The sequence below is a fragment of the Salvelinus alpinus genome, chromosome 14 (genome assembly GCF_045679555.1).
Source record: "Salvelinus alpinus chromosome 14, SLU_Salpinus.1, whole genome shotgun sequence".
Lineage (NCBI taxonomy): Eukaryota > Metazoa > Chordata > Actinopteri > Salmoniformes > Salmonidae > Salvelinus > Salvelinus alpinus.
In genome coordinates, this window is record NC_092099.1 from 44,355,434 (window position 1) to 44,382,251 (window position 26,818).

General features: G+C 50.2%; 1 protein-coding gene across 1 annotated transcript in view; it reads right to left on the reverse strand.

Annotated features, from left to right (window-relative positions):
* LOC139538939 (protein FAM124A) overlaps nt 1–26,818 on the reverse strand; it is an 87,094-nt gene that overhangs the window by 25,139 nt on the left and 35,137 nt on the right. Inside the window, exon 3 of the mRNA XM_071341526.1 lies at nt 6,606–7,390. Within this exon, the coding sequence (XP_071197627.1) occupies nt 6,606–7,390 (785 nt within the window). The remainder of the gene's footprint in view (nt 1–6,605; nt 7,391–26,818) is intronic.

A 26,818-nucleotide genomic window follows, 5' to 3' on the forward strand; every position in this document is an offset into this window, starting at 1 on the left:
TTCTAAAAACCTGTTCTCGCTTTGTCATTATGAGGTACTGTGTGTAGATAGATATATATGTTTTATTTAATCCATTTTAGAATAAGGCTGTAACGTAACAAAAATGTGGAAAAAGAGAAGGAGTCTGAAAACATTCCGAATGCACTGTACAACCCTTCAAATGAGTGGATTTGGTTATTTCTGCCACACCTATTGCTGACGTGTATAAATTTGAGCACACAGCCATGCAATCTCCATTGAGAAACATTGGCAGTAGAATAGCCTTACTGAAGAGCTCAGTAACTTTCAACGTGGCACCATCATAGGATGGCACCTTTCAACAAGTCAGTTCATCAAATTTCTGCCCTGCTAGAGCTGCCCCGGTCAACTGTAAGTAACGGCCCAGCCGCGAAGTGGTAGGCTGCACAAGCTCACAGAACAGGACCGCCGAGTGCAGAAGCACCTGAAAATTTGTCTGTAACATTCACTACTGAGTTTCAATCTGCCTCTGGAAGCAACGTCAGCACAATAACTGTTCGTCGGGAACTTCATGAAATGGGTTTCCATGGCCGAGCAGCTGCACACAAGCATAAGATCACCATGCGCAATGCCAAGCGTCGGCTGGTGTAAAGCTCGCCGCCATTGGACTCTGGAGCAGTGGAAACGCATTCTCTGGAGTGATGAATCCCACTTCACCATCTCACAGTCCAACTGACAAATCTGGATGTGGCGGATGCCAGGAGAAGGCTACCTGCCCCAATGCATAGTGCCAACTGTAAAGTTTGGTGGAGAGGAATAACGTTCTGGGGCTATTTTTCATGGTTCGGGCCCCTTAGTTCCAGTGAAGGAAAATATTAACGCTACAGCATACAATGACATTCTAGACAATTCTGTGCTTCCAACTGTTTGGCAACAGTTTGGGGAAGGCCTTTTCCTGTTTCAGCATGACAATGCCCACGTTCACAAAGAGAGGTCCATACAGAAATGGTTTGTCGAGATTGGTGTGGAAGAACTTGACTGGCCTGTACAAAACCCTGACCTCAACCCCATCGAACACCTTTGGGATGAATTGAAACGCCGACTGTGAGCCAGGCCCAATCGCCCAACAGCAGTACCCGACCTCACGAATGCTCATGGCTGAATGGAAGCAAGTCCCCTGCAACAATGTTCCAACATCTAGTGAAAAGCCTTCCCAGAAGAGTGGAGGCTGTTATAGCAGGAAAAGGGGACCAACTCTATATTAATGCCCATGATTTTGGAGTGAGATGTTTGACGTGCAAGTGTCCACAAACTGTTGGTCATGTAGTGTATGAACATATAGGTAGGGATGAAGTAACTAGGCAACAGGATAGATAATAGAATGTAGCAGGAGCGTATGTGATGAAACAAAAGAGCAAAAAGGTTCAATGCAGTTAAATAGTTCATTAATACCCGGACAAACTATTTAGCAGTCCTATGGTTGTGGGTAGAAGCTGTTCAGGGTCCTGTTGGTACCGCTTGCCGTGAGGTATCAGAGAGAACAGTCTATGACTAGGGTGGCTGGAGTCTTTGACAATTTTTAGGGTCTTCCTCTGACACCACCTGGTATAGAGGTCCTGGATGCCAGGAAGCTTGGCCCCAGTGATGTACTGGGCCGTAGGCACTACCCTCTGTTGCGCCTTGTGGTCGGATGCCAAGCAGGTGCCATACAAACGTACAAACAGGTGATGCAGCCAGTCAAGATGCTCTCAATGGTGCAGCAGTAGAACTTTGTAAGGATCTGAGGGCCCATGCCAAAGCTTTTCAGCCTCCTGAGGGGGAAGAGACATTGTCATGACTGTGTTGGTGTGTGTGGACCATGATAATCCCTTAGTGATGTGGACACCGAGGAACTTGAATCTCTCGACCGGCTCCACTACAGGCATGTTCATGTGGATGGGGGGCTCGGCCCTTCGTTTCCTGTAGTCCACAATCAGCTTAGTGTACCGCTCCTTGAACGTGGCAGCTCTAGCCTTTAACTCAGTGGGGATTAATGATGCACTAATTAATGAAGCCGTTGACTGATGTGGCAAACTCCTCAATCCCATTGGACGAGTCCCAGAACATATTCCAGTCTGTGCTAGGGAAACAGTCCTGTTGCTTAGCATCCGCTTCATCTGACCACTTCAGTATTGAGCGTGTCACTGGTACTTCCTGTTTGAGTTTTTGCTTGTAAGCAGGAATCAGGATGATAGAGTTATGGTCAGTTTTGCCAAAGGGAGGGCTAGGCAGACCTTTGTATACATTTCTGTGTGTGGAGTAAAATCTAGAGTTTTTTCCACCGGTGAAAATGATGGTAGAATTTAGGTTTCCCTGCATTAAAATCACTGGCCACTAGGAGTGCTGTCTCTGGATGAGTATTTTGGCACTATTCAGCTCGTTGAGTGCATAGTATAGTATGGTCTACAGCTTATCATGAGGTATTCTAACTCAGATGAGTAAAACCTCTAAACTTCCTGAACATTATAGATCGCAAGCCTGATTGCTGTAGACACACACATTGTCACACCCTCTTTCTCTTTATTGAGAAGTTACAATCCAGAATGTCTCTTATTGGTGTCACACCCTGATCTGTTTCACCTGTCGTTGTGCTCGTCTCCACCCCCCTCCAGGTGTCGCCCACCTTCCCCATTATCCCCAGTGTATTTATACCTGTGTTCTCTGTTTGTCTGTTGCCAGTTCGTTTTGTTCGTCAAGCATACCGGCTATTTTCCCCTTGCTCCTGTCTTTCTCTGGTTTCTGTTTTCTAGTTTTCCCGGTTTTGACCATTCTGTCTGCCCTGACCCTGAGCCTGCCTGCCGTTCTGTACCTTATGGACTCTGATGTGGATTACTGACCTCTGCCTGCCCTTGCCCTGTCGTTTTGCCTGCCCCTTGTTCTAGTAATAAACTTTTTTTCCCGACACTGTCTGCTTCTGGGTCTTCTCCTGAAATGTGATACTTTTCCCCTTAACCCGAAGCTGCCGTTCGGTGTTGACGATGCATAAAAAAAACAGATAGATGTATATTGTTCAGCCACGACTCTGAAAAAAACATAGGATATTACAGTTCTTCAGATCCCGTTTATAGGATCGTCTCAAACAGAGCTCATCCAGTTTATTCTCTAGTGATTTGTACATCTGCCAATAGAACGGACGGTAAAGGCAGTTTATTTATTCGTAGTCTCGTCAGGGAGCCCGCTCACGTGCCGTCTCTTCCTCTCGAGTCCAGGGCCTGGTCCCGGAATGAGCAGTACATCCACAGCTGCCGGCTCGTTGAAGTAGAAATCGTCCAGAATTGAGGTTAGTGATCGCTGTTTCTGATGTCCAGAAGCTGTTTTTCTGGTCATAGGAAATGATGGTGGTGATATTATGTACAAAAAATAAGTTAAGATCAGCGTAGAAAACACACAAAATGGCAGCACTGGTCAGGAGCCCGTAAGACGCCATCTTTATATGGGTTTCAGCATGAAATATCCTTTATAGATTTTTTTTTACACACAGTCATGTGACTTTGTCTTTGTTGTAAATGTTATGGTCCCAAATTGGTGGATAGTTGTGAAAAAACGTCAATAGTTGGACAAGATGAAGAGTTAAATGAAAAATAATACCATGGGTCAATTGCATGCCGTTTTCATTCAGCGATCACTATTTTCTCTTGAAACTTATGGTCTATCCACTAGAAACTCATATACGTATACATAAAAAATAAAAAATAAATAAAGTTATTCAAGTATAAATTAAAGAAGTTACCATAGATTATCTGTTAATTACCAAAATTACAGAAGATTCCGGTAACTTTGGTAAGTTACTGGTAGCTTTGCAACCCTATGTGAGGTCTAGTTAATTATGTCAGCCCCCCAAAGTGAACGTGTGTGTGTGTGTGTGTGTGTGTGTGTGTGTGTGTGTGTGTGTGTGTGTGTGTGTGTGTGTGTGTGAAATCTCTGAATCTCCTTCAGGGTGGTCGTAGCAGTAGGACTTATACACCTATCCAAGCCTGTGTTGGGATGGAGGGATGAGGAATGGCGGGATGAGGGGTGGAGGAGGGGTGCAAATTGGAAAGGCTCAATGTTCCTTTGTCTGCTGAGTGGGACTGTTATTTTTGGCTCCAGTCCCGTTCCCACTTAGAACCTGCAGTCTGTATGGTCTGTATGCTGGAGCCTTCTCTCTCTCTCTCTCTCCCACTCTCCCTCTGTCTCTCTCTCTGTGTCTCTCTCTCTCTTCCTCTCTCTCTTCCTCTCTCTCCATCTCTTCCTCTCTCACTGTGTCTCTCTCTTCCTCTCTCTCTCTGTCTCTCTCTCTCTTCCTCTCTCTCCCTCTCTGTCTCTCTCTCTCTTCCTCTCTCTCTCTCTCTCTCTCTCTCCCTCTCTGTCTCTCTCTCTCTCTCTTCCTCTCTGCCCCCCCCCCCCCCTCTCTCTCTGATGACTATACACAGTGTGAACTTAATCTCCAGTAAGAGTGGGTGTGGATGTGGTGTCACCCTAACTACGTGTCTGAAGGAGGACTGTATGAAGCCCACCTGGAACACACACACACACACACACACACACACACACACACACACACACACACACACACACACACACACACACACACACACACACACACACACACACACACACACACACACACACACACACACACACACACACAGATATTTCACTTCTGCTGTTGCTTAGCAACAATACACTATACCTCCAGTGACTTCCAGAGCTCATGTATGTGGATAGGTGTGGATAGGTGTGGATAGGTGTGGATAGGTGTGGATAGGTATGGATAGGTGTGGATAGGTATGGATAGGTGTGGATAAGTGTGGATAGGTGTGGATAGGTGTGGATAGGTGTGGATAGGTGTGGATAGGTGTGGATAGGTGTGGATAGGTGTGGATAGGTGTGGATAGGTATGGATAGGTGTGGATAGGTATGGATAGGTGTGGATAGGTGTGGATAGGTGTGGATAGGTGTGGATAGGTGTGGATAGGTGTGGATAGGTGTGGATAGGTGTGGATAGGTATGGATAGGTGTGGATAGGTGTGGATAGGTGTGGCTAGGTGTGGATAGGTGTGGATAGGTATGGCTAGGTGTGGATAGGTGTGGATAGGTGTGGATAGGTATGGCTAGGTGTGGATAGGTGTGGATAGGTGTGGCTAGGTGTGGATAGGTGTGGATAGGTATGGATAGGTGTGGATAGGTATGGATAGGTGTGGATAGGTATGGATAGGTGTGGATAGGTATGGATAGGTATGGCTAGGTGTGGATAGGTGTGGATAGGTATGGCTAGGTGTGGATAGGTGTGGATAGGTATGGATAGGTGTGGATAGGTGTGGATAGGTGTGGATAGGTGTGGATAGGTGTGGATAGGTATGGATAGGTATGGCTAGGTGTGGATAGGTATGGATAGGTGTGGATAGGTGTGGATAGGTGTGGATAGGTGTGGATAGGTATGGATAGGTATGGCTAGGTGTGGATAGGTATGGATAGGTGTGGATAGGTGTGGATAGGTATGGATAGGTGTGGATAGGTGTGGATAGGTGTGGATAGGTATGGATAGGTATGGCTAGGTGTGGATAGGTGTGGATAGGTATGGCTAGGTGTGGATAGGTGTGGATAGGTATGGCTAGGTGTGGATAGGTGTGGATAGGTGTGGATAGGTATGGATAGGTATGGCTAGGTGTGGATAGGTATGGATAGGTGTGGATAGGTGTGGATAGGTATGGATAGGTGTGGATAGGTGTGGATAGGTGTGGATAGGTGTGGATAGGTATGGATAGGTATGGCTAGGTGTGGATAGGTGTGGATAGGTATGGCTAGGTGTGGATAGGTGTGGATAGGTATGGATAGGTGTGGATAGGTGTGGATAGGTGTGGATAGGTGTGGATAGGTGTGGATATGTGTGGATAGGTGTGGATAGGTATGGATAGGTGTGGATAGGTGTGGATAGGCGTGGATAGGCGTGGGTAGGCGTGGGTAGGCGTGGATAGGCGTGGATAGGCGTGGATAGGCGTGGATAGGTGTGGATAGGCGTGGATAGGCGTGGATAGGCGTGGATAGGCGTGGATAGGCGTGGATAGGCGTGGATAGGCGTGGATAGGTGTGGATAGGCGTGGATGGGTGTGGATAGGCGTGGATAGGTGTGGATAGGCGTGGATAGGTATGGATAGGTGTGGATAGGTGTGGATAGGTGTGGATAGGTGTGGATAGGCGTGGATAGGCGTGGATAGGCGTGGATAGGCGTGGATAGGTGTGGATAGGCGTAGATAGGCGTGGATAGGCGTGGATAGGCGTGGATAGGCGTGGATAGGTGTGGATAGGTGTGGATAGGTGTGGATAGGCGTGGATAGGCGTGGATAGGTGTGGATAGGTGTGGATAGGTGTGGTCTGCCTGTCGTCATCATTTAAGGGTTGTTCTTAGTTCATAGTCTGACTGCTGCTAGGATATACTGTGCAGCAGGTTGTTCATCTACGGCCTAGGCAACACAAAAGTGTAAAACACACACACACACACACACACACACACACACACACACACACACACACACACACACACACACACACACACACACACACACACACACACACACACACACACACACACACACACACACACACACACACACTTAGCAGCATCTCACCTGCAGCAGTATCTTATTCCCGTCGTAGTCTTCAGTCTGCCAGCGTACCTCACTGATGGGAGTACAGGGGTACGGCAGGAGGGGCACTAACGCCCCAACGTCCCTCACCCTCATCTCTATCACCGCCGACTCCGTAGGAGCGGGGCTCTGGCCCCTCGGCAACCGCTTGAATGACAGCTGGATCTCGGTATCCGGGTTGGAGTACACCACAAAAAAACAAAAGTCTTCTTTCTTCTGGGCCAGCTTCCTCTGGAGGATCATCCGGTACATGCGCACCATGTCCCGGAAGCTCTCGTAACGGCAGTAGACTGTGAAGCGTACGATCTCTTTACCGTAGTGAACCTGGCGAACCGCCCACAGAGGAGTCCCCGGCGCCAGGGTGAAGAAGTCTTGGCTGCAGGGAGTAAGCGGGAGCATCCTACGGCCGTTGTTGACCCTCTCGGTGTGGTGGAAGTGCCAGGGGGGGCGCCGGAGAGCACGGTGTAAGGTCACGATCTGCTCCTCGCCCCCGTACTGCTCCTGCAGGAAGAGGATGACGGCCAGCGCCGGCTGGCACTGCGGAGGGCCGTGATTGGCTGAAAAAGATGCCGAAGCATGACATGATTGGCGCTTGGGCTTCTGTTGCCAGGCGGCTCTCTCGGAGACGCGGAAGAGCTGCAGTTCAGGGTGGACCCAGGCCAGGACGGTGTCGGCAGCATGCTGCAGGGACTTGGCCTGGCCCGGGTCAGTAATGAGGTGAACACTGACCAGGAAGGGATCCTGCAGCTCCACCATGGATAACTCACCTCCAACACAGACAGAGAGACAGGAGGAGGAAGATGAAGAGGAGGAGGAGGAAGAGGAGGAGGAGGAGAGAACAAGAAACAGAAGAAGAAGAAGCCATTAGAAATTATATTGTGAATCTGAAAAACATTTATTTACCAAAATACTAATTCCCTCCCTCCCTCCCTCTCTCCCTCTCTCCCTCCCTCCCTCCCTCCCTCCCTCCCTCCCTCCCTCCCTCCCTCCCTCCCTCCCTCCCTCCCTCCCTCCCTCCCTCCCTCCCTCCCTCCCTCCCTCTCTAATAGGCCCATGTAGAGCAGGGTTCTGTTGTCTCATTAGCAGCTCGTTAGTGAGGCCCAGAAACACACACACACACACACACACACACACACACACACACACACACACACACACACACACACACACACACACACACACACACACACACACACACACACACACACACACACACACACACACACACACACACACACACACACACAGAGGAATGCTCCAGAGCCCGGCAGGAAACTCAAACCTGGTGTGCCCCCATCCTGACCCCCTGACCAAGACCAACTGAGACAGAACTCAAACCCCCACAGGCAGGGGCGGACTGAGTGATTTGCAGGCCCAAGGCAGAGGCCAGTCTAAACCCCCCCACCCCCCCATGTGTGTTTAAATGGGTTTTATAGAGATTTAACTGTAAAAATGTATTATCTTTTAATGTGCCATGAACACAACCAGTCATGATGTATCCCATAATATATCCCATAATATATCCCATAATAAATCCCATAATAAATCCCATAATATATCCCATAATAAATCCCATAATAAATCCCATAATATAGCCCATAATACATCCCATAATATATCCCATAATAAATCCCATAATGAATCCCATAATATATCCCATAATAAATCCCATAATAAATCCCATAATATATACCATAATAAATCCCATAATATATCCCATAATAAATCCCATAATATATCCCATAATAAATCCCATAATATATCCCATAATATATCCCATAATATATCCCATAATAAATCCCATAATATATCCCATAATAAATCCCATAATAAATCCCATAATATATCCCATAATAAATCCCATAATGAATCCCATCATATATACCATAATAAATCCCATAATATATCCCATAATATATCCCATAATAAATCCCATAATAAATCTCATAATATATCCCATAATAAATCCCATAATATATCCCATAATATATCCCATAATAAATCCCATAATATATCCCATAATAAATCCCATAATAAATCCCATAATATATCCGATGAGTGAACTGCTCACACGCCAACTTTCCTTCAATTCGCAAGTGTCTGAAACTATCTCACCGGAGAAAGCAGCCTAACGAGAGAAACACCGCCCCTTCTGTCTTACTATACACTGAGTGGACAAACCATTAGGAACACCTGCTCTTTCCATGACACAGACTGACCAGGTGAATCCAGGGGGAAAGCTATGATCCCTTATCGATGTCACTTGTTAAATCCACTATCAATCAGTGTAGATGATAAGCAGATGACAGGTTACAGGAGGATTTTTAAGCATTCAGACAATAGAGACATAGATTGTGTTTGTCTGCCATTCAGAGGGTGAATGGGCCTTTGGGTTTTTCACTCTCAACAGTTTCCTGTGTGTATCAAGAATGGTTCACCACCCAAAGAACATCCAGCCAACTGGACACAACTGTGGGAAGCATTGGAGTCCACATGGAACACTGTGGAACCCTTTCAACACATTGTAGAGTCCATGACTCCCGAAGAACTGAGTCTGTGTACGTAGCCTGTGATATCTGATGTCTATTAACTACAGAAATGTGTATTGTACAAAAGCCAGATCGTTCTTCAAGATGTTCATCATAGATGACCAGCAGGGTCAAATAATATTAATCACAGTGGTTGTAGAGGGTGCAACAGGTCAGCACTTCAGGGGTAAATGTCAGTTGGCCTTTCATAGCCGAGCATTCAGAGGTTGAGACAGCAGGTGTTGAAGAGAGAGAGAGAGAGACAGAGAGGGTCAAAAACAGCAGGTCCGGGACAAGGTAGCACGTCCAGTGAACAGGTCAGAGACATATCCTGGTCTGTTTTGTTCCACGTTCCTGTTCAATGTTTTATTTAATGTTCCTGTTCAATGTTTTGTTTAACGGTCCTGTTCAATGTTTTGTTTAAAGGTCCTGTTCAATGTTTTGTTTAAAGGTCCTGTTCCCTCAATGCTCAGACAATGAATGTTATAAAGAAAGAGGTCATGTTTAGCTTCTCTCGCTCCCTCTCTCTTCTCTCTCTCTTTTCCTCTTTCCCTCTCTCTTTCCCTCTCTCTCTCTTTTCCTCTCTCCCTCACTCTTTTCCTCTCTCCCTCTCTCTTTCCCTCTCTCCCTCTCTTTCCCTCTCTCTTTTCCTCTATCCCTCTCTCTTTCCCTCTCTCCCTCTCTCCTTTCCTCTCTCCCACTCCCTCCATCTCTCTCTCTGCCTCGGGGGGCTCGTCCCAGTTTATTTGTCCGGTAAGGTTGAGGGCACACGGGGCCGAGGGAACCGGCTCACAGCATTTTCCCTGACCTTATCACATCAAACCAGAGAGAAGACTGTGTGTGTGTGTGTGTGTGTGTGTGTGTGTGTGTGTGTGTGTGTGTGTGTGTGTGTGTGTGTGTGTGTGTGTGTGTGTGTGTGTGTGTGTGTGTGTGTGTGTGTGTGTGTGTGTGTGTGTGTGTGTGTGTGTGTGTGTGTGTGTGTGTGTGTGTGTGTGTGTGCGTGAGTGTGTACGGATGTCGGGAAAAAAAGAGCGTTTGTGTGTGTGTGTGTGTAAGTTGGCACATGCAGGTGTTTGGGCATTGCCAGTGCTAGACAGGAGACTCTCTCAGAAAGTACAGTCCCTGATTGGATGACTAACACAGCATCCAGCAACATTCAGATTACATTACAAGGTACTGCTGATCCATGGCCTTTCACAGACCACGATACAGTAAGATGGCTACTCTCAATGACAGTGTCCACTATCAATCAAATGTATTTATAAAGCCCTTACATCAGCTGATGTCACAAAGTGCTGTACAGAAACCCAGCCTAAAACCCCAAACAGCAAAGCAATGCAGGTGTAGAAGCACGGTGTGGCTAGGAAAAACTCCCTAGAAAGGCAAAGAACCTAGGAAGAAACCTAGAGAGGAACCAGGCTATGAGGGGTGGCCAGTCCTCTTTTGGCTGTGCCGGGTGGAGATTATAACAGAACATGGCCAAGATGTTCAAATGTTCATAGATGACATAGTGATAGATCACTAGCAGATCTCCTCTGAGTAGAGAGACCGCAGCAAAGTGTCTTCATGAGTCTCATTACGTTAAGTAGAGTAGAAGACAGGAGTCGTCCAAATCAAGGGGGATAAAGTGACAGGACAGACAGACACACCAGACTGGATAGAGCCCAGAGACACCAGGCTGGATAGAGCCCAGAGACACCAGACTGGATAGAGCCCAGAGACACCAGGCTGGATAGAGCCCAGAGACACCAGACTGGATAGAGCCCAGAGACACCAGGCTGGATAGAGTCCAGAGACACCAGACTGGATAGAGCCCAGAGACACCAGACTGGATAGAGCCCAGAGACACCAGACTGGATAGAGCCCAGAGACACCAGACTGGATAGAGCACAGAGACACCAGCCTGGATCGAGCGAAGAGACACCAGACTGGATAGAGCCCAGAGACACCAGGCTGGATAGAGCCCAGAGACACCAGGCTGGATAGAGCCCAGAGACACCAGGCTGGATAGAGCCCAGAGACACATATAGGGAAGAACACACAGTTCATCAGTTGCCTGCTCTGATTAGCCTCAATCTGTAACCTCTCTCTGACACCAAACTGCTTTCTCTCTAACTTAGTCTTTCTCTCTCTCTCTCTCTCTCTTTTTCTCTCTCCCTCGGTCTCTCTCTCTCTCTCTCTCTCTCTTTCTCTCTCCCTCGGTCGCTCTCTCTCTTTCTCTCTCCCTCGGTCGCTCTCTCTCTTTCTCTCTCCCTCGGTCGCTCTCTCTCTTTCTCTCTCCCTCGGTCTCTCTCTCCCTCTCAGAGGGCTTTATAGGCATGGGAAACATATTTTAACATTGCCAAAGCAAGTGAGGTAGATAATATACAAAAGTGAAATAAACCACAAAAATTAACAGTAAACATTACACAAAAGTTCCAAAAGAATAAAGACATTTCAAATGTCAGTGTTGTAACAATGTACAAATAGTTAAAGTACAAAAGGGAAAATAAATAAACATAAATATGGGTTGTATTTACAATGGTGTTTGTTCTTCACTGGTTGACCTTTTCTTGTGGCAACAGGTCACACATCTTGCTGCTGTGATGAAACACTGTGGTATTTCACCCAATAGATATGGGAGTTTATCAAAATCAGGTTTGTTTTCAAATTCTTTGTGGATCTGTGTAATCTGAGGGAAATAAGTGTCTCTAATATGGTCATACATTTGGCAGGAGGTTAGGAAGTGCAGCTCAGTTTCCACCTCATGTTGTTGGCAGTGTACACATGCTCACTGAGTCTGTACATAGTCAAAGCTTTCCTCAGTGTTTAAGTCTCTCTCTCTCTTCAGTGTTTTAGTCTCTCTCTCTCTCTCTCTCTCTCTCTCTCTCTCTCTCTCTCTCTCTCTCTCTCTCTCTCTCTCAGCTGCTCTTATTAGCCTCAGTGTTTTAACCTCTGGCCCCCTCTCGCTCTATCTTTGAGACTAATTAATTCCGGTTTAACTAAGCCAAGGGAGGGAGAGCTGCTGCTGTCCTGTTGGGAGACAAGAGCAGGGTGTTATAAAGCTCTGTAGTGACACTAAACCCTTAATCTGCTCTCACAGCTCACAACACTATTACATTTAGCAGAGGATCTTATCCAGAGTCACATACATCGGGGCGGCAGGTAGCCTAGTGGTTAGAGTGTAGGGGAGGCAGGTAGCCTAGTGGTTAGAGTGTAGGGGCGGCAGGTAGCCTAGTGGTTAGAGTGTAGGGGCGGCAAGTAGCCTAGTGGTTAGAGTGTAGGGGCGGCAGGTAGCCTAGTGGTTAGAGTGTAGGGGAGGCAGGTAGCCTAGTGGTTAGAGTGTAGGGGCGGCAGGTAGCCTAGTGGTTAGAGTGTAGGGGCGGCAAGTAGCCTAGTGGTTAGAGTGTAGGGGCGGCAGGTAGCCTAGTGGTTAGAGTGTAGGGGCGGCAGGTAGCCTAGTGGTTAGAGTGTAGGGGCGGCAGGTAGCCTAGTGGTTAGAGTGTAGGGGCGGCAGGTAGCCTAGTGGTTAGAGAGTAGGGGCGGCAGGTAGCCTAGTGGTTAGAGTGTAGGGGCGGCAGGTAGCCTAGTGGTTAGAGAGTAGGGGCGGCAGGTAGCCTAGTGGTTAGAGTGTAGGGGCGGCAGGTAGCCTAGTGGTTAGAGAGTAGGGGCGGCAGGTAGCCTAGTGGTTAGAGAGTAGGAGCGGCAGGTAGCCTAGTGGTTAGAGTGTAGGGGAGGCAAGTAGCCTAGTGGTTAGAGTGTAGGGGCGGCAGGTAGCCTAGTGGTTAGAGTGTAGGGGAGGCAAGTAGCCTAGTGGTTAGAGTGTAGGGGCGGCAAGTAGCCTAGTGGTTAGAGAGTAGGGGCGGCAGGTAGCCTAGTGGTTAGAGAGTAGGGGCGGCAGGTAGCCTAGTGGTTAGAGTGTAGGGGCGGCAGGTAGCCTAGTGGTTAGAGAGTAGGGGCGGCAGGTAGCCTAGTGGTTAGAGAGTAGGAGCGGCAGGTAGCCTAGTGGTTAGAGAGTAGGAGCGGCAGGTAGCCTAGTGGTTAGAGTGTAGGGGCGGCAGGTAGCCTAGTGGTTAGAGTGTAGGGGAGGCAAGTAGCCTAGTGGTTAGAGTGTAGGGGCGGCAGGTAGCCTAGTGGTTAGAGTGTAGGGGAGGCAAGTAGCCTAGTGGTTAGAGTGTAGGGGCGGCAAGTAGCCTAGTGGTTAGAGAGTAGGGGCGGCAGGTAGCCTAGTGGTTAGAGTGTTGGACTAGTAACCGGAAGGTTGCAAGATTGAATCCCTGAGCTGACAAGGTAAAAAAATCTGCCGTTCTACACCTGAGCAGGGCATTTAACCCACTGTTCCTAGGCCGTCATTGTGAATAAGAATTGGTTCTTAACTGACTTGCCTAGTTAAATAAATACAGGAGCAATTAGAGTGCCTTTGCTCAAGGGCACATCTATGGATTTTTCACCTAATCGGCTCAGGGATTTGAACCAGTGACCTTTCGGTTACTGACCCAACAATCAACCGTCAGGCTACCTACCGACCCGATGTAACTCTGTCACTGTTCTGATTAGAACTAACGTACCTGAACAGAGACTCACACACACACACACACACAGTCATTCTGAGTCACAAACACATGTACACACACACATACAAAACACACACTTTCTCATAGCCTACACACTTGTCCCCCCTCCCCCCTCTGCCAAGCCCAGGCCATAGAGAGGCTTTTATTCTCTATTTTGGTTAGGCCAGGGTGTGACTAGGGTGGGCATTCTAGTTTCTTTATTTCTATGTTTTCTGTTTCTATGTTTTGGCCGGGTATGGTTCTCAATCAGGGACAGCTGTCTATCGTTGTCTCTGATTGGGAATCATACTTAGGCAGCCTGTTTTTCCACCTTAGTTGTGGGTAGTTGTCTGTGTTAGTGGCCTGTATAGCCCTAGTCAGCTTGACGTTCGTTTTTTTGTTGTTTCTTGTTGGCGACATTTATAACATTAAAAGAAATGTACGCTCACCACTCTGCACCTTGGTCCTGTCATTTCCACCCTGACGACGATCGTGACACCCTCCCTATATACACACAGTCTCGTCTTCTCTACATTTAACCAGCAACACATGTGAACAGACATTAGCGCTGCAGAGCCTCCACACAAACAGATGATAATGTGAGACAAAACAATAATGGTCACATTTGGCTTTACACAGATGACTGTGATTAGTACTGTTAATTAAACTAGGGCCTGTGTGTGTGTGTGTGTGTGTGTGTGTGTGTGTGTGTGTGTGTGTGTGTGTGTGTGTGTGTGTGTGTGTGTGTGTGTGTGTGTGTGTGTGTGTGTGTGTGTGTGTGTGTGTGTGTGTGTGTGTGGTGCATCAGGAGAGATCTGTCCGGCTGGCTGTCCTGGATGGATGGATGGAAAAACAACTGAGGGAGGAAACTCAAGATGGGGGGGGGCCCTTCTAGCTTGTTTTGTTGTTTTTAACCCCGAGTTCCAACATTGATACGTCGTTACTATAACTGATGCCCAGCGCTGTAAAATACATCTTTAACGGTTTGGTTGAATAGGGTCCTGAACAGTCAAAATCATGTTTTGATGATGTTTAGGTGAAACCAGATCAAAGTAGAAGTACCAACGTATGAAGAAAATAAAGACTGTTGCTTCTACATTGATAAAGGTTTGATCATAAAGATACAACGACCTAGGGAATAGTTATAGTGGAAAGGAAGGGGGGGATGAATGAGCCAATAGGAAGCTGGGGATGGGAAGGGGGGATGAATGAGCCAATAGGAAGCTGGGGATGATCATGTCTTCAGCCAGCATGGAAGAAAAGGGGGAGAAAGGGTTTCCCAAAACTCTGACGCAGTTGTCATTAAATCAAGAGACATGACAAACGGAAAATCCATGCAAACTTTATTGACACCATTGACAGTCGTGATATATGAACATTGTGTGACAGTCAATATCACAGGTAACTGAGAAAATAATAACACTGTTTCAGAATCTCCCATCAGTGTTCAATTGTGCTGAGATCTGGTGACTGAGACGGCCACGGCACATGGTTTACATCGTTGTCATGCTCATCAAACCATTCAGAGACCGCTCGTGCCCTGTGGATGGGGAGCATTGACATCCTATGGGGGTATAGCCATGGTAGCCAAAATACTGACCTGCTCAGCATTTTTATACATGACCCTAAGCATAATGGGATGCTTAATGCTTAATTAAGCACCTGCATTCAATATACTTTGTATCCCTCATTTACTGTGTGTTTCCTTTATTCTGGCAGTTACCTGAATATATTTAATGAAAAGTACGCAGAGCCCAAACTGTAAAGACCTGCCCCTTATTACTAGCTTGATAAACGCTGCTGACATATCCATTTGGGCTAGCTAACTAAATTCTACAGCCAACATTTTGTCTGTATTGATGCTGTTACAATAACCAAATAGTTGGATAAACAAATCATTTGTGAAACCATAGTGTGGTGTATTGGATGTCAGCAAAGTTATTTGAGATAATCTCACTTACAGTAGTGAGTTACATTTTTGATACTGGTCCCCGGTGGGAATCGAACCCACAACCCTAGCTTTGCAAGTGCCATGCAATACCAACCAAGCCACACGGGACCCCTACTGCAACTATACGTCTTGAAATGTGTGCTTTTCAAAGAACTGCCAGGTAAGGTGAGTTCCCCGCCCACTCAGTCCACTAGCTCCCCGCCCACTCAGTCCACTAGTTCCCCGCCCACTCAGTCCACTAGCTCCCCGCCCACTCAGTCCACTAGCTCCCCGCCCACTCAGTCCACTAGCTCCCCGCTCACTCAGTCCACTAGCTCCCCGCCCACTCAGTCCACTAGCTCCCCGCCCACTCAGTCCACTAGCTCCCCGCCCACTCAGTCCACTAGCTCCTCGCCCACTCAGTCTACTAGCTCCCTGCCCATTCAGTCCACTAGCTCCCCGCTCACTCAGTCCACTAGCTCCCCGCCCACTCAGTCCACTAGCTCCCCGCCCACTCAGTCCACTAGCTCCCCGCCCACTCAGTCCACTAGCTCCCCGCTCACTCAGTCCACTAGCTCCCCGCCCACTCAGTCCACTAGCTCCCCGCCCACTCAGCCTACTAACTCCCCGCCCACTCAGTCCACTAGCTCCCCGCCCACTCAGTCCACTAGCTCCCCGCCCACTCAGTCCACTAGCTCCTCGCCCACTCAGTCCACTAGCTCCCCGCCCACTCAGCCTACTAACTCCCCGCCCACTCAGTCCACTAGCTCCTCGCCCACTCAGTCCACTAGCTCCTCGCCCACTCAGTCCACTAGCTCCTCGCCCACTCAGTCCACTAGCTCCCCGCCCATTCAGTCCACTAGCTCCCCGCCCACTCAGCCTACTAACTCCCCGCCCACTCAGTCCACTAGCTCCTCGCCCACTCAGTCCACTAGCTCCCCGCCCACTCAGTCCACTAGCTCCTCGCCCACTCAGTCCACTAGCTCCTCGCCCACTCATTCCACTAGCTCCCCGCCCACTCAGTCCACTAGCTCCCCGCCCACTCAGCCTACTAACTCCCCGCCCACTCAGTCCACTAGCTCCCCGCCCACTCAGTCCACTAGCTCCCCGCCCACTCAGTCCACTAGCTCCCCGCCCACTCAGTCCACTAGCTCCCCGCTCACTCAGCCTACTAACTCCCCGCCCACTCAGTCCACTAGCTCCCCGCCCACTCAGTCCACTAGCTCCTCGCCCACTCAGTCCACTAGCTCCCCGCCCACTCAGCCTACTAACTCCCCGCCCACTCAGTCCACTAGCTCCCCGCCCACTCAGTCCACTAGCTCCTCACCCACTCAGTCCACTAGCTCCCCGCCCACTCAGCCTACTAACTCCCCGCCCACTCAGTCCACTAGCTCCCCGCCCACTCAGTCCACTAGCTCCTCGCCCACTCAGTCCACTAGCTCCCCGCCCACTCAGCCTACTAACTCCCCGCCCACTCAGTCCACTAGCTCCCCGCCCACTCAGTCCACTAGCTCCCCGCCCACTCAGTCCACTAGCTCCTCGCACACTCAGTCCACTAGCTCCCCGCCCACTCAGCCTACTAACTCCCCGCTCACTCAGTCCACTAGCTCCCCGCCCACTCAGTCCACTAGCTCCTCGCCCACTCAGTCCACTAGCTCCCCGCCCACTCAGCCTACTAACTCCCCGCCCACTCAGTCAACTAGCTCCCCGCCCACTCAGTCCACTAGCTCCCCGCCCACTCAGTCCACTAGCTCCCCGCCCACTCAGCCTACTAACTCCCCGCCCACTCAGTCCACTAGCTCCCCGCCCACTCAGTCCACTAGCTCCCCGCCCACTCAGTCCACTAGCTCCTCGCCCACTCAGTCTACTAGCTCCTCGCCCACTCAGTCCACTAGCTCCCCGCCCACTCAGTCCACTAGCTCCTCGCCCACTCAGTCCACTAGCTCCTCGCCCACTCAGTCCACTAGCTCCCCGCCCACTCAGTCCACTAGCTCCTCGCCCACTCAGTCCACTAGCTCCTCGCCCACTCAGTCCACTAGCTCCCCGCCCACTCAGTCCACTAGCTCCTCGCTCACTCAGTCCACTAGCTCCCCGCCCACTCAGCCTACTAACTCCCCGCCCACTCAGCCTACTAGCTCCCCGCCCACTCAGTCCACTAGCTCCCCGCCCACTCAGTCCACTAGCTCCTCGCCCACTCAGTCCACTAGCTCCCCGCCCACTCAGCCTACTAACTCCCCGCCCACTCAGTCCACTAGCTCCCCGCCCACTCAGTCCACTAGCTCCTCGCCCACTCAGTCCACTAGCTCCCCGCCCACTCAGTCCACTAGCTCCTCGCCCACTCAGTGTACTAGCTCCCCGCTCACTCAGTCCACTAGCTCCCCGCTCACTCAGTCCACTAGCTCCCCGCCCACTCAGCCTACTAACTCCCCGCCCACTCAGTCCACTAGCTCCCCGCCCACTCAGTCCACTAGCTCCCCGCCCACTCAGTCCACTAGCTCCCCGCCCACTCAGCCTACTAACTCCCCGCCCACTCAGTCCACTAGCTCCCCGCCCACTCAGTCCACTAGCTCCTCGCCCACTCAGTCCACTAGCTCCTCGCCCACTCAGTCTACTAGCTCCCCGCCCACTCAGTCCACTAGCTCCTCGCCCACTCAGTCCACTAGCTCCCCGCCCACTCAGTCCACTAGCTCCTCGCCCACTCAGTCTACTAGCTCCCCGCCCACTCAGTCCACTAGCTCCTCGCCCACTCAGTCCACTAGCTCCCCGCCCACTCAGTCCACTAGCTCCTCGCCCACTCAGTCCACTAGCTCCCCGCCCACTCAGTCCACTAGCTCCTCGCCCACTCAGTCTACTAGCTCCCCGCTCACTCAGTCCACTAGCTCCCCGCTCACTCAGTCCACTAGCTCCCCGCCCACTCAGCCTACTAACTCCCCGCCCACTCAGTCCACTAGCTCCCCGCTCACTCAGCCTACTAGCTCCCCGCCCACTCAGTCCACTAGCTCCCCGCCCACTCAGTCCACTAGCTCCCCGCTCACTCAGTCCACTAGCTCCTCGCCCACTCAGTCCACTAGCTCCCCGCTCACTCAGTCCACTAGCTCCCCGCTCACTCAGTCCACTAGCTCCCCGCCCACTCAGTCCACTAGCTCCCCGCTCACTCAGTCCACTAGCTCCTCGCCCACTCAGTCCACTAGCTCCCCGCTCACTCAGTCCACTAGCTCCCCGCCCATTCAGTCCACTAGCTCCCCACCCACTCAGTTCACTAGCTCCCCGCCCACTCAGTTCACTAGCTACCCGCCCACTCAGTCCACTAGCTCCCCGCCCACTCAGTCCACTAGCTCCCCGCCCACTCAGTCCACTAGCTCCCCGCCCACTCAGTCCACTAGCTCCCCGCCCACTCAGTCCACTAGGTCCCCGCCCACTCAGTCCACTAGCTCCCCGCCCACTCAGTCCACTAGCTCCCCGCCCACTCAGCCCACTAGCTCCCCGCCCACTCAGTCCACTAGCTCCCCGCCCACTCAGTCCACTAGCTCCCCGCCCACTCAGTCCACTAGCTCCCCGCCCACTCAGTCCATTAGCTCCCCGCCCACTCAGTCTACTAGCTCCCCGCCCACTCAGTCCACTAGCTCCCCACCCACTCAGTTCACTAGCTCCCCTCCCACTCAGTCCACTAGCTCCCCGCCCACTCAGTCCACTAGCTCCCCGCCCACTCAGTCCACTAGCTCCCCGCCCACTCAGTCCACTAGCTCCCCGCCCACTCAGTCCACTAGCTCCCCGCCCACTCAGTCCACTAGCTCCCCGACCACTCAGTCCACTAGCTCCCCTCCCACTCAGTCCACTAGCTCCCCGCCCACTCAGTCCACTAGCTCCCCGCCCACTCAGTCCACTAGCTCCCCGCCCATTTTGAAATGAGAGAAAAATGTATTCATTGCAAATGTTGAGCATTTTTATCAGGAAAACATATTATGGGTGATGTTTCAGTTGCTCAAAAGGCTATTTCCGCTTCGCTCCACAGGTAGTATTACCGTTTTCATTTTCATTACAGTACAACGGTTTGATTTGTTTGATCTTAGCTAGCTACATAGCCGTCTTTGTATCAAAGATAATTGTGTAGTTATTGAGGTTCGCTAGCCAGCTATTTTCGTCCTAACGTAACGTAGTCAACACTGCTAGCTAGCCAGCTAGCCACCGAATAGCAGCACTGGAGAAACGATTACATTACAACGGAACAACTTGATTAGTGTAGTGTTAGCTGGCTACATAGTTGTCTTTGCTATCTTTGTATCTAAGATAATTGTGTAGCTTAGAGTAGTTTAGAGTAATTATTCGGTTAACTAGCCAGCTATTTTCGCCGCGCTGCCGTTCTCCTACCTAGTCAACACTGCTAGCTAACACTGCTAGCTAGCCAACTTCTACCGAATAGCAGCACCGTAGAAACTCACATTACAACTTACATTACAACGGAACGACTTGATTAGCGTAGTGTTAGCTAGCTACATAGTTGTCTTTGCTGTCCTTGTATCCAAGATAATTGTGTAGTTTTGAGAAATTGTCGAGGTTACCTAGCCAGTTAGAGGTTACCTAGCCAGCTACACTTTCAAACAAAGTCAACAACGCAGCCACTGCTAGCCAGCCTACTTCACCGCCAGCAGTACTATATCATTTTAGTCAATAAGATTTATTTTTTATTTTTTATTTTTGCAACGTAAGCTTAACTTTCTGAACATTCGAGACGTGGTCCACTTGTCATTCTAATCTCCTTTGCATTAGCGTAGCCTCTTCTGTAGCCTGTCAACTATGTGTCTGTCTATCCCTCTTCTCTCCTCTCTGCACAGACCATACAAACGCTTCACACCGCGTGGCCGCCGCTACCTTAACCTGGTGGTTCCAGCGCGTACGACCCACGTGGAGTTCCAGGTCTCCGGCAGCCTCTGGAACTGCCGATCTGCGGCCAACAAGGCAGAGTTCATCTCAGCCTATGCGTCCCTCCAGTCCCTCGACTTCTTGGCACTGACGGAAACATGGATTACCACTGATAACACTGCTACTCCTACTGCTCTCTCCTCGTCTGCCCACGTGTTCTCGCACACCCCGAGAGCTTCTGGTCAGCGGGGTGGTGGCACTGGGATCCTCATCTCTCCCAAGTGGACATTCTCTCTTTCTCCCCTGACCCATCTGTCTATCGCCTCCTTTGAATTCCATGCTGTCACAGTTACCAGCCCTTTCAAGCTTAACATCCTTATCATTTATCGCCCTCCAGGTTCCCTTGGAGAGTTCATCAATGAGCTTGACGCCCTGATAAGTTCCTTTCCTGAGGATGGCTCACCTCTCACAGTTCTGGGTGACTTTAACCTCCCCACGTCTACCTTTGACTCATTCCTCTCTGCCTCCTTCTTTCCACTCCTCTCCTCTTTTGACCTCACCTTCTCACCTTCCCCCCCTACTCACAAGGCAGGCAATACGCTTGACCTCATCTTTACTAGATGCTGTTCTTCCACTAATCTCATTGCAACTCCCCTCCAAGTCTCCGACCACTACCTTGTATCCTTTTCCCTCTCGCTCTCATCCAACACTTCCCACACTGCCCCTACTCGGATGGTATCGCGCCGTCCCAACCTTCGCTCTCTCTCCCCCGCTACTCTCTCCTCTTCCATCCTATCATCTCTTCCCTCTGCTCAAACCTTCTCCAACCTATCTCCTGATTCTGCCTCCTCAACCCTCCTCTCCTCCCTTTCTGCATCCTTTGACTCTCTATGTCCCCTATCCTCCAGGCCTGCTCGGTCCTCCCCTCCTGCTCCGTGGCTCGACGACTCACTGCGAGCTCACAGAACAGGGCTCCGGGCAGCCGAGCGGAAATGGAGGAAAACTCGCCTCCCTGCGGACCTGGCATCCTTTCACTCCCTCCTCTCTACATTCTCCTCTTCTGTCTCTGCTGCTAAAGCCACTTTCTACCACTCTAAATTCCAAGGATCTGCCTCTAACCCTAGGAAGCTCTTTGCCACCTTCTCCTCCCTCCTGAATCCTCCTCCCCCTCCTCCCCCCTCCTCCCTCTCTGCGGATGACTTCGTCAACCATTTTGAAAAGAAGGTCGACGACATCCGATCCTCGTTTGCTAAGTCAAACGACACCGCTGGTTCTGCTCACACTGCCCTACCCTGTGCTTTGACCTCTTTCTCCCCTCTCTCTCCAGATGAAATCTCGCGTCTTGTGACGGCCGGCCGCCCAACAACCTGCCCGCTTGACCCTATCCTCTCTTCTCCAGACCATTTCCGGAGACCTTCTCCCTTACCTCACCTCGCTCATCAACTCATCCTTGACCGCTGGCTACGTCCCTTCCGTCTTCAAGAGAGCGAGAGTTGCACCCCTTCTGAAAAAACCTACACTCGATCCCTCCGATGTCAACAACTACAGACCAGTATCCCTTCTTTCTTTTCTCTCCAAAACTCTTGAACGTGCCGTCCTTGGCCAGCTCTCCTGCTATCTCTCTCAGAATGACCTTCTTGATCCAAATCAGTCAGGTTTCAAGACTAGTCATTCAACTGAGACTGCTCTTCTCTGTGTCACGGAGGCGCTCCGCACTGCTAAAGCTAACTCTCTCTCCTCTGCTCTCATCCTTCTAGACCTATCGGCTGCCTTTGATACTGTGAACCATCAGATCCTCCTCTCCACCCTCTCCGAGCTGGGCATCTCCGGCGCGGCCCACGCTTGGATTGCGTCCTACCTGACAGGTCGCTCCTACCAGGTGGCGTGGCGAGAATCGGTCTCCGCACCACGTGCTCTCACCACTGGTGTCCCCCAGGGCTCTGTTCTAGGCCCTCTCCTATTCTCGCTATACACCAAGTCACTTGGCTCTGTCATATCCTCACATGGTCTCTCCTATCATTGCTATGCAGACGACACACAATTAATCTTCTCCTTTCCCCCCTCTGATAACCAGGTGGCGAATCGCATCTCTGCATGTCTGGCAGACATATCAGTGTGGATGACGGATCACCACCTCAAGCTGAACCTCGGCAAGACGGAGCTGCTCTTCCTCCCGGGGAAGGACTGCCCGTTCCATGATCTCGCCATCACGGTTGACAACTCCATTGTGTCCTCCTCCCAGAGTGCTAAGAACCTTGGCGTGATCCTGGACAACACCCTGTCGTTCTCAACTCACATCAAGGCGGTGACCCGTTCCTGTAGGTTCATGCTCTACAACATTCGCAGAGTACGACCCTGCCTCACACAGGAAGCGGCGCAGGTCCTAATCCAGGCACTTATCATCTCCCGTCTGGATTACTGCAACTCGCTGTTGGCTGGGCTCCCTGCCTGTGCTATTAAACCCCTACAACTCATCCAGAACGCCGCAGCCCATCTGGTGTTCAACCTTCCCAAGTTCTCTCACGTCACCCCGCTCCTCCGCTCTCTCCACTGGCTTCCAGTTGAAGCTCGCATCCGCTACAAGACCATGGTGCTTGCCTACGGAGCTGTGAGGGGAACGGCACCTCCGTACCTTCAGGCTCTGATCAGGCCCTACACCCAAACAAGGGCACTGCGTTCATCCACCTCTGGCCTGCTCGCCTCCCTACCTCTGAGGAAGTACAGTTCCCGCTCAGCCCAGTCAAAACTGTTCGCTGCTCTGGCACCCCAATGGTGGAACAAACTCCCTCACGACGCCAGGTCAGCGGAGTCAATCACCACCTTCCGGAGACACCTGAAACCCCACCTCTTTAAGGAATACCTAGGATAGGATAAAGTAATCCTTCTAACCCCCCCCCTCCCCCTTAAAAGAGTTAGATGCACTATTGTAAAGTGGTTGTTCCACTGGATATCATAAGGTGAATGCACCAATTTGTAAGTCGCTCTGGATAAGAGCGTCTGCTAAATGACTTAAATGTAAATGTAAATGTATTTTACATGGAAATCAGAATGACTGTTCTGGACCTTAAGGAACAACTGCATGGTGAGCGAACCTGCTATAATGGGTAGAACAGGTACCCACTAAACACATGCAGGGCGAATGCATCAGGCTTCTAGCGCTGCTCTTTTACAGTTCAACTTGGACGAGGACACCAGGATTATGAGGGATAAACAGGTGAAGGCAAGGCTGAGAGATGAGAGAAGTAACATGGTGTCCCTATTGGTAACACTCTCTATCCCTTGCTCTCTCTCTCTGTCTCTCTGTCTCTCTCTCTCTCTATCCCTTGCTCTCTCTCTCTGTCTCTCTCTGTCTCTCTCTCTCTATCCCTTGCTCTCTCTCTCTCACTCTCTCTGTCTCTCACTCTCTCTCTCTCTGTCTCTCTATCCCTTGCTCTCTCTCTGTCTGTCTCTCTCTCTGTCTGTCTATCCCTTGCTCTCTCTCTCTCTCTCTCTCTCTGTCTCTGTCTGTCTGTCTCTCTATCCCTTGCTCTATCTCTCTCAGTAGTAAAGATCCATAAATAGCTCTGTCTTCTCATAGTCCTAACTGTCAGAGTGACAACAACAGAGTGCCGTTTCAGTCAACCCATGAAGAACCAGTCGACAGCAGCACACTCAGTAGGGACCACGCCCTTCTGCTACAAGCCTCTTTTGAAACGACACATTTGGTAACACTTAATGCAAAGTGCTTGGATGGTGTTTAAAATGTCCCTTCCAATCTAAGGAGATTGTATTTGATGCATTGAGAGTGTGTGTGTGTGTGGGGGGGGGGGGGGGTTTGACTGTACCAGGTTGCCTTGGTTCCATCAGGTGGAAATCAACATGACTTTGTTGACAGAGGCTGTTCTGACGTTATCACACATTGTTTTATGTATCCAGTGATTCCCTCGGTGCCAGCATTTTAAAAGAGGCACGTGTGTCAATCACGACAGTGGCCCTACATCACTGATCCCAAGTCAGCCTGAGCATAAACCATGATCCTAACTGCTCTGTTAGCAGATAGATACGGACTGGTCTAAGGTCAGGGGGAGTATCTTTCATCAAAGGATTGAAGGAAATCAATGCTCCCCTTAACTCCCCAATTAGTGGAACATTCCATTTCCTGTTTGGACCCCATGTACTTCTAACATATCATTTAATCCTAACTGCTCTGTTAGCTGTAGACCTGCCCCTTATTACAGTTGTAGACCTGCCCCTTATTACAGCTGTAGACCTGCCCTTATTACAGCTGTAGACCTGCCCCTTATTACAGCTGTAGACCTGCCTCCTTATTACAGCTGTAGACCTGCCCTTATTACAGCTGTAGACCTGCCCCTTATTACAGCTGTAGACCTGCCCCTTATTACAGCTGTAGACCTGCCCCTTATTACAACTGTAGACCTGCCCTTATTACAGCTGTAGACCTGCCCCTTATTACAGCTGTAGACCTGCCCCTTATTACAGCTGTAGACCTGCCCCTTATTACAGCTGTAGACCTGCCCCTTATTACAGCTGTAGACCTGCCTCCTTATTACAGCTGTAGACCTGCCCCTTATTACAGCTGTAGACCTGCCCCTTATTACAGCTGTAGACCTGCCCCTTATTACAGCTGTAGACCTGCCCCTTATTACAGCTGTAGACCTGCCTCCTTATTACAGCTGTAGACCTGCCCTTATTACAGCTGTAGACCTGCCCCTTATTACAGCTGTAGACCTGCCCCTTATTACAGCTGTAGACCTGCCCTTATTACAGCTGTAGACCTGCCCCTTATTACAGCTGTAGACCTGCCCCTTATTACAGCTGTAGACCTGCCCCTTATTACAGCTGTAGACCTGCCCCTTATTACAGCTGTAGACCTGCCCCTTATTACAGCTGTAGACCTGCCTCCTTATTACAGCTGTAGACCTGCCTCCTTATTAAAGCTGTAGACCTGCCTCCTTATTACAGCTGTAGACCTGCCCCTTATTACAGCTGTAGACCTGCCCTTATTACAGCTGTAGACCTGCCCCTTATTACAGCTGTAGACCTGCCCCTTATTACAGCTGTAGACCTGCCCCTTATTACAGCTGTAGACCTGCCTCCTTATTACAGCTGTAGACCTGCCCCTTATTACAGCTGTAGGCCTGCCCCTTATTACAGCTGCAGACCTGCCCTTATTACAGCTGTAGACCTGCCCCTTATTACAGCTGTAGACCTGCCCCTTATTACAGCTGTAGACCTGCCCTTATTACAGCTGTAGACCTGCCCTTATTACAGCTGTAGACCTGCCCCTTATTACAGCTGTAGACCTGCCCTTATTACAGCTGTAGACCTGTCCCTTATTACAGCTGTAGACCTGCCCCTTATTACAGCTGTAGACCTGCCCCTTATTACAGCTGTAGACCTGCCCCTTATTACAGCTGTAGACCTGCCTCCTTATTACAGCTGTAGACCTGCCCCTTATTACAGCTGTAGACCTGCCTCCTTATTACAGCTGTAGACCTGCCTCCTTATTACAGCTGTAGACCTGCCCCTTATTACAGCTGTAGACCTGCCCCGTATTACAGCTGTAGACCTGCCCTTATTACAGCTGTAGACCTGCCCCTTATTACAGCTGTAGACCTGCCCCTTATTACAGCTGTAGACCTGCCCCTTATTACAGCTGTAGACCTGCCCCTTATTACAGCTGTAGACCTGCTTTCTTATTACAGCTGTAGACCTGCCTCCTTATTACAGCTGTAGACCTGCCCCTTATTACAGCTGTAGACCTGCCCCTTATTACAGCTGTAGACCTGCCCTTATTACAGCTGTAGACCTGCCCTTATTACAGCTGTAGACCTGCCCCTTATTACAGCTGTAGACCTGCCCCTTATTACAGCTGTAGACCTGCCCCTTATTACAGCTGTAGACCTGCCCCTTATTACAGCTGTAGACCTGCCTCCTTATTACAGCTGTAGACCTGCCCCTTATTACAGCCGTAGACCTGCCCTTATTACAGCTGTAGACCTGCCCTTATTACAGCTGTAGACCTGCCCTTTATTACAGCTGTAGACCTGCCCCTTATTACAGCTGTAGACCTGCCCCTTATTACAGCTGTAGACCTGCCCCTTATTACAGCTGTAGACCTGCCCCTTATTACAGCTGTAGACCTGTCCCTTATTACAGCTGTAGACCTGCCCTTATTACAGCTGTAGACCTGCCCTTATTACAGCTGTAGACCTGCCTCCTTATTACAGCTGTAGACCTGCCCTTATTACAGCTGTAGACCTGCCCTTATTACAGCTGTAGACCTGCCCTTATTACAGCTGTAGACCTGCCCCTTATTACAGCTGTAGACCTGTCCTTATTACA